Source organism: Corapipo altera, unplaced genomic scaffold (genome assembly GCF_003945725.1).
Source record: "Corapipo altera isolate COAL_440 unplaced genomic scaffold, ASM394572v1 46, whole genome shotgun sequence".
Taxonomy (NCBI): Eukaryota; Metazoa; Chordata; class Aves; order Passeriformes; family Pipridae; genus Corapipo; species Corapipo altera.
The window spans coordinates 4,783,898-4,796,610 of record NW_020884883.1 but is presented as its reverse complement, the minus strand read 5'-3'; the positions used below and the strand labels follow the sequence as shown (position 1 = coordinate 4,796,610).

Below are 12,713 nucleotides of genomic sequence, written 5' to 3'. Positions count from 1 at the left end.
GAAAGTTTTTTAATCTGACTTGTAATTTTTTACTGACTCACTAAATCAGGAGATAAACAACACTGAAAATCTGTGAAATTAATTTATGGGGTGGGAGCAAATGTGTTTCTCTAAGTAGTTGCTGGTAAAAGGCTGATATCTGTAGGCAACACATTTTAAAGGACTTAATAATTGCTGTTTACTATATGCAACTTAAAAGATAATTGCAAAAGGAGTATGTTGAAATGTTTAGGAAACCACTTTGTTAAAGGTTCACTGAAGTCTTTACTCAGGTACTTTTTAAGTTTGTGTTTAGAAAAGTGGTTTAAAGGCAACTAGGCCAAGACTTGTATCTGCAGAAGCTTATGTAATCTAACTAGTCTTAAATTGGTCACTCATAAGTGAAAAATTCAGTCAACCCCAAAAATACAAGAGTACCTATATGATTTGCTGTAAGTTCTATGTCTTCCATCAACCTGTATATTTTAAGAATAACTTCTCCCATTTTTAACAAGCATAACCAAGTGTATGAATTATCTGAATAAACAAAAGGCATCAAAATTGGTATTTTTATCTGTATAATAGACTAAAGCTGCATAGTGAGTTGTCATGGATCCTCAGCTCTGGAGTCCACCTTATGTACTGTAATTAAGAAAAGTTTCACTCTGTTGTCTTGGAGTATTAATTGATCATTACTTCAATGATGTACAGAAAAAAATGGTCACATGGGAATTATATTGTTTGGAAACAATTCAGAAGCTTAATTTTCCATATAGTTTTCAAGAATGCAGCCTGAATAGCTCTAAGGAGGCAGGAGAAGGAAGAAAATTGCATAAGTTTGTGCAGACGCATTACCTGTTTTTCCAAGCTGTGTTTGATTACATTTCCTGGACTCATTTTATGTGTATTGTCTTTCAGTAATAACATTGTTTAATCTATATGGAGTAGGAAGGAAAAGAATATTGAACAGACTGTCGTCAATGAACGATTAAAGTCTGTGATGGTTGTATTTGTTACAAGATATGTTTGAATGGTGGATCTGGTAGTGTAGTACATAAGGTTTACTAATTGAGGATGGCTAAGCTTCTTTTCGTAGTCAACAACTGTACAAAGATTCTTCTTGGTTCTTGTTAGTTCTTTGTTTTTACATGCTTGCCTTTGCCTAGCTGTAGTGAACCTGAAATAAAACTCAATTATGCAGTGTGTGCAGTTCAATGAAAGAGTGAAAAGAGATAACTGAACTCTGATCTGTGTTCATATACATGTAGCAATGGTTATCGGTATCTATATTGTTAGAGGAAGATCTTTTTGTTTTCCTGTCGTTCCCTGGAAAATTTGAACATAAAGTTCAATGTGATAGTTTATTCAACTACAGAAAGCTCTTTCAAGCCATCCCTCGTTTGCAAATACAAAGTTTAAGATGTTTTTGCCTATTTCAGTGGCTGTGATATGAATGTTTAAATTGTACAACCTTAAAGTTATAAAGTTGCTGGTACTGGTCAGGTTAACAATACAGAAGGCTTAAATGTAGCAAATCAATACTGTTCAGCAGTGAAAGTTTTAGCTGAGTAAGTACATGCTAACTATATTCTGTGAAATGAAGGGAACAAAGCAGAACATTTTTTCCTGATAGGATTGTTCAAAAGTTAGAAATACTGCTCAGAATGTATTATTATAAAGTCAAATCATCTGGAATAATTGAGGTTTAGTGTGGTCTGATCCTATGGATATTTGCAAACCTAACTTGTATTGTCGTGTTTCATAAAATGAGATCATTAGTCGCTGGTGTTACTTGTGTTCCTATGAGAATTCAAGTACTGGATTGCATATGGTTCTGAAAATTTATAATTCACTGACTAATTTTATAAAACCTATAATTTCTCAGTGTCTCTGACTTAGCAAAATGTGAGTATATATAAATATAAAATCTATAACAATTAGTAAACATGAATATATAATGATGTGTAAAATATTGGCAACTGTAGAGTTATACATAAATTGTGTAAGTATAAAATAGAATGCAGCATATTTATTTTTTTTAAATAGCCAGTTTCTGAGAGATAGATGTAAAGACCCATTCCTTTATGTCTGATGAACATCAGTGTATTTGCTTTCAGATAAAATTATTTTGAAGGCCCTAGAATTTTCAAATCCTTCTTTGTACTGTTTCTTTCTGAAATTGAGCTTAGAGTTTTATGAGCAATATATGTTTTCATAATTACCTGTCTGAAGGGAACATTTTGACAAAGAGTAATGATATTTTCTTAATTTTCTATGCATTAAAAAAATTTATCACTGTAGAAGTTGGTCTTTACATTATAAAAAGAAAACTGTGCACATACAATTTTCGACCCTTACTTTTTAGGACTTTTTGTTATCTTGTTCTTTACATAATTGAAATTTTTATAGTTATAAAAGCAGTTTTGTGTGATTTTTCCGTGCTGTTTGCGGTAATATTGGATTCATATATTAAAAGCTGGAAAAAAAGAAATGTAATTATTGTTTTCCTGTGAAACCAAGAGGGTGGTTTTTTTCTGCCTTTCTGTCCATCTGTCTTTATTACATATACCTTAGTCTTGGTAATATGGTTCTTTAATAAGCCTTCTCAACCTTAAAAATAGAGATGCAGGTAGTTTTGTGGAAACTTGGTAGGATAGTCCTTCCTGACCGTAGTTTATTCTAGTCAACAATTTATTCTTCAAGAGAGATGATGATTGGGAATTGAAGGTAGACACATACTACCATTTTAGTGTGTAGAATACTAGAAGATTTGGAATTAGAAGTGGAAAAAATGAAGTTAAGTTAAAAAAGAAAGAATTTTGGGAGAAGATAGGAAAAATACATAATATAGGTTAGCTATTAAAGAAAACTTTACAGATAGAGAAAATACTTGGTATTTACAGAGCAGTGAACTAGAAGATAGTGTGAAGAAAGTGACAGAAATGGAGGCTGAAATTAACTTTATCGACAACGTTGACACCTGTTCACTTAGTATGAAATAGAGAGATGAGGAATCAGACATGAAAGTATTGCCACATGCATATGGTAAATGGTAATAAAGACTGTATGAAATGTATCAGTTCTGGAAATATTAAAAGGGAGTATACAAGTTCTGTTTTGTGTCTGGTGAATGAAGTAATAGTGGTAGAAGATATGTTACAGGTTTGCCAAAGTGCTGAGTTGCTGAGCTCACCCTTCCAAAGTGAGATTAGGTCACATTTCCTTCTGTGCCTTCTGCCAGTGTGGCTGTCATGGTCATGTGACTTTTTCCTTTGAACACCTGCAGTGGTTCCAGATCTCTTTTCTTTGCAATTCGTGTTGCTAATTTCACTGCCTCCTTCATGTTTCTATATAAATATCCCCTTACTGTGTTTATTTACTTGTCAGATTTAACTCTATAATACCTGATACTGCTGTTACTTTTTCTCTTTTTTTCCCTTCAGTTCCAAACAAATGTATCTGGATCTTACTTTCCTTGAATCACATGATTTTTAATGTGGTCTGTTAAAAAAAAACAACCAAACCTTCATAAGGGGTCTAGCAAATATTTTAATTACAGCTACTTTTTTCCCTAATTTTCTGATAACTGGTTACCTATCTGTTAATTTCCTAAGTATGTGACCAGTACCTCTGATCTCTATCAGCCTTGCTTGCATTGCTGGAAAAAAAGCTCTTCCTTTTTTTTTTTTTTAACACTTCTGAAAATAATTGTTAGTAATTGCCAGAAAATAATTTAATGTCCTAATAGAATATATCCCTTTGTTATCTGAATCCGCTGTTTATTTATCCTTTGTAAAATTCTAATGATTCAGCTCAGTAAGAGAGCTTTTAGATAAATGAAATGATAAATTGCTTTTTCTCTATTATACTCTAAATTTGTTTTCTGATAATGAACTGGGATAAATTTTGAGAATGTTTATATTAAAGATTAGCACAGTGTTTCCAAAGTTACTTGTTTAACACAATATGTGCACAGTAGCCTTGTAGAGAGACATAAATATTTTTTTGTCAGTGATACTTATCTGTGCTTTGTATTCTGTCATCTCTCTCTCCATTTGGCAAATATTTATATATTTTTCTTTCTGTTACTATCCTCAGAGAAATAGCTACACAATTAAATGGAAGGCTGGTTAACAGGTCTGTCATAGGACTTATGTTGTTGTAGCCTTGGGGTTGCTGGGGTTTCTCTGTGAAGAGAGAACGTGGTGGACTGAGGTCAGCTGAGTGTCCTGCAGCTGAGGGTTTTCTGACCAAACTGAATCCCAAATAAAGTCCCACCTCAGTGGCTTGGTAAGAGCTCCAAAAGGGGACATGAAAGGCTGCTCCCTTCCCTGCAGTATAGTGGTAAAAGCCTGCAATACTACAAAGTCATTATCCCAGTATTCCTCTAACCCATCTCTGCCTTCCTTTGTCTGCAGAGACTAAATAAAATCATGGTTACGTGATTGACTCTGCTAAAACTTTTTTAAAAATTGCATTAATTCAGATTTCTTTAATAAAATTACTGAAATGCCCACAAGAGATATTTAACTGAGGTGGCTTTTCAAAACTGTCTTAAACCCACTTTAGTTCTTTGGTCTGATCAGAAATTAAGTACTCAGGAATAAGAGGAATTTCCACACTGCTAAATGAAGTGTATTCAGAAAGATAAATAACACTTTAGATGTTCAGTCAAAATTTTCTAAGGAGTGAGAAGATGTTCAGTCAAAATTTTCTAAGGAGTGGGAAAATAAGATAGGAATTTAATATCATATAAAGAGGAAGAGCAGAGACAAAACTGTAATACCGTGATCATCAAATAATTGGTAAATCTGGGTCAAAACAAATCTTTGAATAGTTATGAAATATTTTTTTTTCAAACAGAATAAAAACCAATTCCACATACAAAATGTGTAATACACCTATTCTTGCTCTTTTCAAAATATTTTTAAAGTTTTTACAGTAATTTCACATGACAGTAATTTTTGTCTGGTTTAATTTGTTCATAATTTTGATAATTTTGAAAACCTCAGAATTTTTTACTTGCTTGTTGTCTGTTCTTGGAAGAACTCTGCTTTTTATTCAGATGCATATCTATGTTAATGAAGCACACATGAGTCTCTGTATATTAACGTTTTGGATTCTCAGCAAACAGTGCACTGGAAATGTTAATTTAGATTCAAGGAAAGGATGCTACTCCATATTGTCACCCAAAGTTGTTATTAGTTGAATATCAAATACAGACAACTTCTTTCCTTGTTAGGGCCTATTGTGAAATGTTGCCCATTGTCACGTCAATGTAAAAACTGCCACCAACTCCAGCAGAGACAGTATTTTTTCTGTTGCATCCAAGAAGTTTGCAATATTTCCAGTAAGTTACAGAAAACTGTAATAATAGAAAAGCCAAAACCACTACTAATAAGATGCCTGCTAATAAAGTTATTTGTGGTACAAAGTCTCTTCATCCCCTTTTCATAGAAACCCATTCCCGATTAACTGAATTTCAAATCATTTGTCAAATAATTGTGAAAAAATTTTTAACCACGAACTTGTTCCTATCCTAACACAAAAAGAGTGACTGACACTGAACCCCCTGAGTATTTCCTGAGTATTTCCATTTGCTGCCTCCATGCAGAAACTGCAGTCATCAGCTTAAACTGTGTGATTTTTCTCCAATACCCCCTCACTAAACCATCCTTGCTCTTAAGAGCATGATGAACGCAAGCATATACACTGATCCATCCTGATGTATTTTAATTCTGTAAAAAAGACAATGTGATCATTCTGGTACTCTGCATATATTTATTCTGTTTATATGTAGAGTATCAATGGGGACCTAATGTCCATGTTCTACACAGTGATAAAACAAATATACAAAGCTGCTTTATGGATGCAATACCAATATTATAACTTGTATTTTTTTGTAAATATTCAAAAGGTGACACAGGCAGAGTTAGAGAAATTCTCACTGTTTGTTCTCTAAGTCCAGTAAAAATACATATTCCATCATAATTTGAATATTTGTACTAGTGTTCAGTTGAGATTTTTAAAGAAAACAAGAGGCTAGTGCCATTCCCCAGTGTGTTCTGGTAAAGGCACTTCTAATGCTATTCTGTCCCACTGAGTTGAATTTATTTTGACTTTTGGCAAATGAATCAAGCAAACAAGGGACAAAAAACCAGTAAGTAATACCATAAGCACTGGGAAGCCCAAGACCATCTGGGTTAAAGCCTCAGGGCCTTCAAGGCCCCAGACTTTTTTTCCTTAGCAGACATTTGGGATGAAATCTCAAGGACAGATTATTTTAATTTTTGTTTTGTATTTTTTTTCCTAATATGCAGTTGAAAAACTGTCTTCACGTGTCAATTCTTCTTTTCCACCTTCATGTAGCTCTTGTTTGTGTACTAATATTACTGATTGTTTCTTGTTTCAGCTATTTGTACAAGAATGAAATCCAGTCAATTGACAGGCAAGCATTTAAAGGACTTGCCTCTCTAGAACAACTGTAAGTGCCTTTTCTCTTCTGTGCTGTCATCTCCATGGTTCCCCTGCAGAGGAAAAGTGCACGCCTTGAGATCCGTACATCCTACCCGCATGCTCTGCATGTCTGCACTCCCTGGGTTGTTGGGCAGAGAGCCCCATAATCATTTGCATGTAAAAAACACAAGTGATCTCTGTGTCAAATTCCTCATTTCTGTGTTTGTCTTTTATTTGTGATTTGCATTCCTAGTGTCCGTACACATGGCTTTGTAAAAGGAGAAGCATTACTGTGGAAAATGTTGAAAACTAATGTGTATTGCTTAGAGAACCTTATTTCATTCCTCTAGGTTTTGTAATATTGCAATTTCTTTGACTACAGCAGTTACTTTGTTTTATGGAACATAACTAAAGCTGAATTAGACTCTTGAAGTTTAACCCAGTTTCGTTATATTTGAAAATGAGAATAGATTTTTAAATTAAAACTTTACTATTATTTATATGTTAATCTTTGCAATATATAGATGTTTAAAAAGTAAGAAAGTTAATAATTTGTAATGTAGATGTTTCATTAATGTCCTCTAGAAAGACTGATTAAAATCATACTTCTTTTCCTGTATAATGACTGAAGAATAATTTCTATTGAAAAATAATGAAAAATGCAGTCCTTAGTATGTCAGAACCCAATTGTATTGATTCCCCAAAGTTCAACTATATTTTATTTTACAACTACTACAAGAAAGAGGTTGAGACCCTGGAGCAACTCCAGAGAAGGGCAATGAAGCTGGTGAAGGTTCTGGAGCACAAGTCCTATGAGGAACAACTGAGGGAAGTGGGGTTGTTTAATTTGGAGAAAATGAGGCTCAGTGGAGACCTTATTGCTCTGTATAACTAGCTACCTGAAAGCAGGTTATAGCAAGTTGGGAATTGGTCTCTTCTCTCAGGTAACAAGTGACAGGACAAGAGGAAATGGCCTCAAGTTGCACCAGGGGATGTTTAGATTGGAGATTAGGAAGAAATTTTTAATGGATTGGGTTGTAAGGCATTCGAATAGGCTGCCCGGGGAAGTAGCGGAGTCACCATCCCTGGAAGTGTTCAAGAAATGACTTTGAGGGCATGGTTTAATGGTGAACATGGTGGTGATGCTAAGTTGATGGGTGGACTTAATGATCTTACAGGTCTTTTCCGACCTTTATGATTCTGTACTCAGAAAGCATTGCTGTACATTCAAAGAGCTATTAATAAATACGTAGTTATTTCACAGTTTGAGTACCAAATAACAGGAGTAGGCCAATGAGCTTTGTCATGTATAAATTTGGGAGGCTGAATATAAATTTTTAAACTCCTGAAAGGTATCAGTGTATTACAAGTTTTCTGTATGTACCAGTTTCCTTGTTACTATAAATCTGCACCAAATCATACATGCTCATTTTAGAGGGCAATAGATGCCTTTTGAAGGAAGAGCTTCTATATAAAACAAAACTTTTAATTATAAAACATATATAAATATATAATTTGTTTCCTTAATGCCTTACTTTTCCTCCTTGTTTTACTCTAGAAATGATTACTGCACCATATTGACAGCAACTGGTAGGGCTTACTTACATGCTAATAGCAATTCTTAATTTCTGTATAGAATTTGAAATACTGAGGCCCATTTATTGAAGTACTAATGTTTCCAGAATATTTTTCCTCATACCACAAACCTTATATGCTGCAAGTGGCAATATTTGCCTTTTTTTCTTTTGCTATGACTGAATAACATAAATCACTTTGAAATATTAACACCTTCTGAGTGTACTTTTCCACTAGATTGCAGTTAAGCCTCTCTGCCTACAGTGATGTCACACTGTATCAGCTTAAGCTCAAACTTTTGAGACATCAACATTATTCTGTATGAAATTAAGTTTTAAAAAGGGTTTGAGTCTCATCTCTAGCTGAGAAGTGTGGAAATGGAGCCTGGCACAACTACTGCCCAGTGCCTACCCTTGTGTCATGGCAGAACCTAAGTTGGTCTGGTGAGCTGCTGGGGCAGGGGGGGCAGTTACTTCCCCACTGGGTGTATGTCAGAGAGCTCACTGCTTTTTAGAGCCCTTCTCATGGGCAGATCCTAAACAGAAGGCTTGCCAGGTAGAGAAATGGGAACACATAAAGCCAGTGGCAGGCATGGAAATAAATTTAATGGAGAGTACTCATTGAGATTTTTAGTTTATGAGAGATTTATCATTTATGCATCTTTAGCATAAAAATATGTTCTGACTCTATAGGGTCTGTTTTATCACATTACCTTTGTAGAAAAACTGTTGACAAGACTAGAGTTACTCTTGACAGGCAAGTTCCCATCGGTCCTAACTTCAGTTTCAGACTGTATCAACTACTCAGTTGATGCTCCTGCATTTGAGGCCTCTGTGGCCTCAAGTTATCAAATACATTTTGCTACTGGTTGTGTTGACTCTGCCAAATGCTCTTCTCAGCGCTCAGCAGAGTTCTCAGAAGTAGATACTGTGGTCCAGATTTCAAGGAAAGACTTGTTTCATAATAACTTCTTCTATTCCAGTGAAGCAGAATGAACAGCAAAGCAAACACATTTCTGGTGATTGTTGTTGTTGTTATTTGACAGAAACTAAGTATAGTTAGATTTAGGAGGCCTGTTGCATGTATAAGGGACAAAAAATCCTCAGTATTTACTGCAGCTGGCAAATTCCTCCTTAAACCTCTGTGGCAGAATTCTTAGCTGCTGATGTAGTGAAAATAGGTTTTCTTTCAGAAATTTCTGCCAAGGGAATAAGATCCTTGATTCAGATCTTAAAACTGATTTGTGCTAGAGTAAATTCTGAAAAAATTGGCAATTTTAGGTACTCAAACACACTGAGCCATACGTATTTTCTCATCTAACTTGTCAGTCACAGATGGGCATAAAGGAGAAAGTCATCTGATGAAAAGTAGCCACTTAGTACCAGTTTAGACACTGTTAAATCTGCAAGACATATGTTTAGGTCTGGCAAATGCATCACAGAGCTGTGGGAAACTTACATTTTTTTGGAGCAGCAACCGGAAGGCACAGAGCACTCAAAAGACAACAAAAGCTCCCTCTTTGTGCTGGTGCTTAGACAACTGCTATGTGCTTCTGTATGCCTGTGTTTGACAACTGAATCCCACCTGAAATGTCACAAAGACCTGGCTTTCAAGGTCACGAATTTGGATCCCAAGATCTAGCTCTAAATGCAGTCCCTTTCCATATGTGTGTACAGTGCTTTTCTTCCAAATATCTGTTGTATTTTTTGTGGTCAGCTTAAGAGCCATATGTATCAGGGACAAAAAATGTACTCTGCAGTCCTTAACTGGACAGTTAATGGAACTATTTAAAGCTGTTTACCTAATCTCAGTGGAATACTAATTACGCATTTTCTTTTAACTTTCATATTAACATACTAATTTTGCTCTTTATAAGCTCTTACTAGTTATGTTCTAGTTTGTGTACATGTGAACATGTTTGGGGAGGAAATTAACAGACAAAAACATTAACTTATATGTAAGTGATCCAGCTTGTTATATCAATTTTTTCTCCCTCAATTCAATTTTCAGCTTTGAAAAGTAGCTAATTATTTTTTTAAGTTTTATACTACAAAGAGTTTCTGATTTTTGCTTAACTATGTCAGCAGTTATGCACATTTAACACAGTGTTAAATGTGCATAACTGCAGCAACTCTGTAAAGTTGCTGCTAAAAACACCTATGGTGAGTGATGAAAGAGAATTAATTGATGAACAAACAAACCCAAAAGTTATGAGAGGGGCCTTGAGAAGTACATCCTTATTATTCTAAAAGAAGATCAGCTAGGGACAACAAACTGGAAACAGATATTTGTCTAGCCTTATTTTAAAAGTCTTCAAGGAGAGGATTTCATAATCTCCTTAAGTACCCTGTTCTACTATTTTGTATCATTACCATAACACACATTTAAATCTCTTTCCTTGTGGTTTAAGGCTGCTACTTCTTTTCCCTGGGCAGGGAAAACTCTTTGATAAATGTGGGAAATACATGTTTGTTAATTCTCTTTCAAATAATCGAAATAGCAAACATTCTGTTTAAATTCAGAACCTACTTGGCTGATGGATTGGTAAGTACTTCCCCTAAAACGTGGTGATACTATTAGAAATGAACAATTGGCATATATGATAAAAGTACTCCCTCACAAAAAATACAAAGCTACAGAAGATATAATTCTAAATTTAGTGCTGTGAAAAATACCACTGGGACTGAATTTTATTGTAAATTTTCATCCTCCAAGATTAATAATAAGAAAGAGAAAATCTATACCATGTTTATTTGATATTCGTCTGTGAGTGTTTGGTTTGGACTTTTTTTTCTTATAAGTATTTCTTTTCCTTCTGTTTCATTCTTAATAGTGAATTTAGAATGAAAAAAGAAAGACGTGTATTTAAAAGTCACTCTTCCATGCTATTTCTATAAATTTTCATTCTGAAAGTCTTTTTAATGTTAAATTTATTACATGATACTACTATTTTCAGAGTATTTTGTAATCTGAACATAAAAGATGCCTATAAAGGTCCATTAGAGTGAGATTATTTCCCAAGTATAGTTGCCTTTGAAGTGAATTTCAAATGCAAGGAGTTATTATATGAATTAAAATACTAAAATATTTTTTAAAATAAATTAATGTGGTACATAGAAGAACATAATGAAAGTGATAAACCTGAGTGATAAAATATGATTAAAATATAGGTCATAATGCCAAGGATTTTTTTATTCTTTGTATTTTAGACTTACAATGCAATCTAGTTTCTGCATCTCTTTACTTTGAATTACACTTGTTGCTAATTATTTTGACCAGATATTTAACACCTTGTTCTGTTCATAAGTTGTATGACAAGTTGCTCAGGACTTCTTTAAGTCATAATTTAAAGACCTTCAAAATCAACTAACTTGTTTAGCCCAACTAATATGAAGCACTTAAGAGTATTTTCCAGCTGGAACTCATGATTTGTTTTTTTGAGCTGCTATAGACAGCATGATATCTGATGAGGAAAATTAACTGTTGTGATGTGCTTCAGCACCTGAATTGTTTGTATCTGTGATGATTTGAGGTTGTAAACAAGACAAGGTTTATAATAAAAATATTTTTTAATTTGGTTGGAAAAACCAGGTGAGTTTTCAGGCACATAAAGTATTCATTCCATTTGTAAGTATAGTAGTCTTGAGTACTAAACAGCTGCTGTGAGCTGTTGCTTTGAGTTTCGTGAAGTATGCATCACTTAAACCATCTGAGAGAGGTGTTCTTCCTTTTTTGCTCTTTGCTTATTTCACTTCCAGTTCATGGCCTTGAAGAAGGGAATTTGTGCCTCCATGTATCTGCTTTTGCCAGTGTTTTTTGTTGTTCTCATAAGAGGTGTTACTTGTACCTATCAATCTTTCCTTGTCAATGCTGAAAAAGTATAAGAGATTAATTTATCGGGAATATAAAGAGAGATGTTTGCAAGGTGCTCATGAAGCATAAAAATGCAAACAGAATTAACAAAGTTAAAAAGGAAAAAATCACTGCTGCCTGCACAAGGAGTAGCGGATGTAATTTTTTCCAAAATCAAAGCTGCATCAGAAGAAGTAATGAACCCCATAGTTGTGCCTGGTATTTCCTTTCATCCTTCATCACTTTCATTGCTGTGATCCCTACCTTGCCTTGCCCCCTCCCAAATGCTGCTGATGCTGGGGAGGTGAATGAGCAGAGCCCTGGCTTCTGGCAAGATGTGCCTGCCCACCTCACAGCCGGGCCTTTGCAAATGGGGCATATACCAACTGGTCCTTCCTCAGGGCTAGACCTTCTCTCTGCTGGCAATTCAAATGAACCTTGCAGGAAATATCTGTCTCTGAGATATCTGTCTTTTTAATTTAGAAGAAATTGGCCTGTATTTTCAAAAGAGAGATGAAAACTGGCAGTCATAGCATAGTGATGGACTTCTTGTTTCCTTATGCAAACGAGATCACACTCTATGCTCAATACACTACATGGCCACGTGTTGCACTGGCAGTAGGCAGACTTGACACTGTGACGTGCCTGATCACACCCGTGCTGATTTATTGGCTTTTTCTGTGGTCCCCATTCACTGCTCCCTGGCATTGCTTGCTGGCTCACGCTTGGCAGTGCTGCTGCTGGCAGGAGTCTGGGAGGCTGCCAGGCACGTGCCTGGCTTCCCTGCTGCACACGCCTTCCGGAGCTCACTGCAAGGACTCTGCCGTAATCACCCTTCTTCCCGCTTTCCT

General features: G+C 35.1%; 1 protein-coding gene across 3 annotated transcripts in view; it reads left to right on the top strand.

Moving 5' to 3' along the window:
• PXDN (peroxidasin) overlaps positions 1 to 12,713 on the top strand; it is an 87,598-nt gene that overhangs the window by 28,822 nt on the left and 46,063 nt on the right. For 2 of the 3 annotated variants that reach the window (XM_027641072.1, XM_027641074.1), the window contains exon 4: positions 6,392 to 6,463. The exons of the other annotated variant lie outside the window; for it this stretch is intronic. In XM_027641072.1, coding sequence (XP_027496873.1) covers positions 6,392 to 6,463 — 72 coding nt within the window. The remainder of the gene's footprint in view (positions 1 to 6,391; positions 6,464 to 12,713) is intronic. 3 annotated transcript variants of the gene reach the window in all.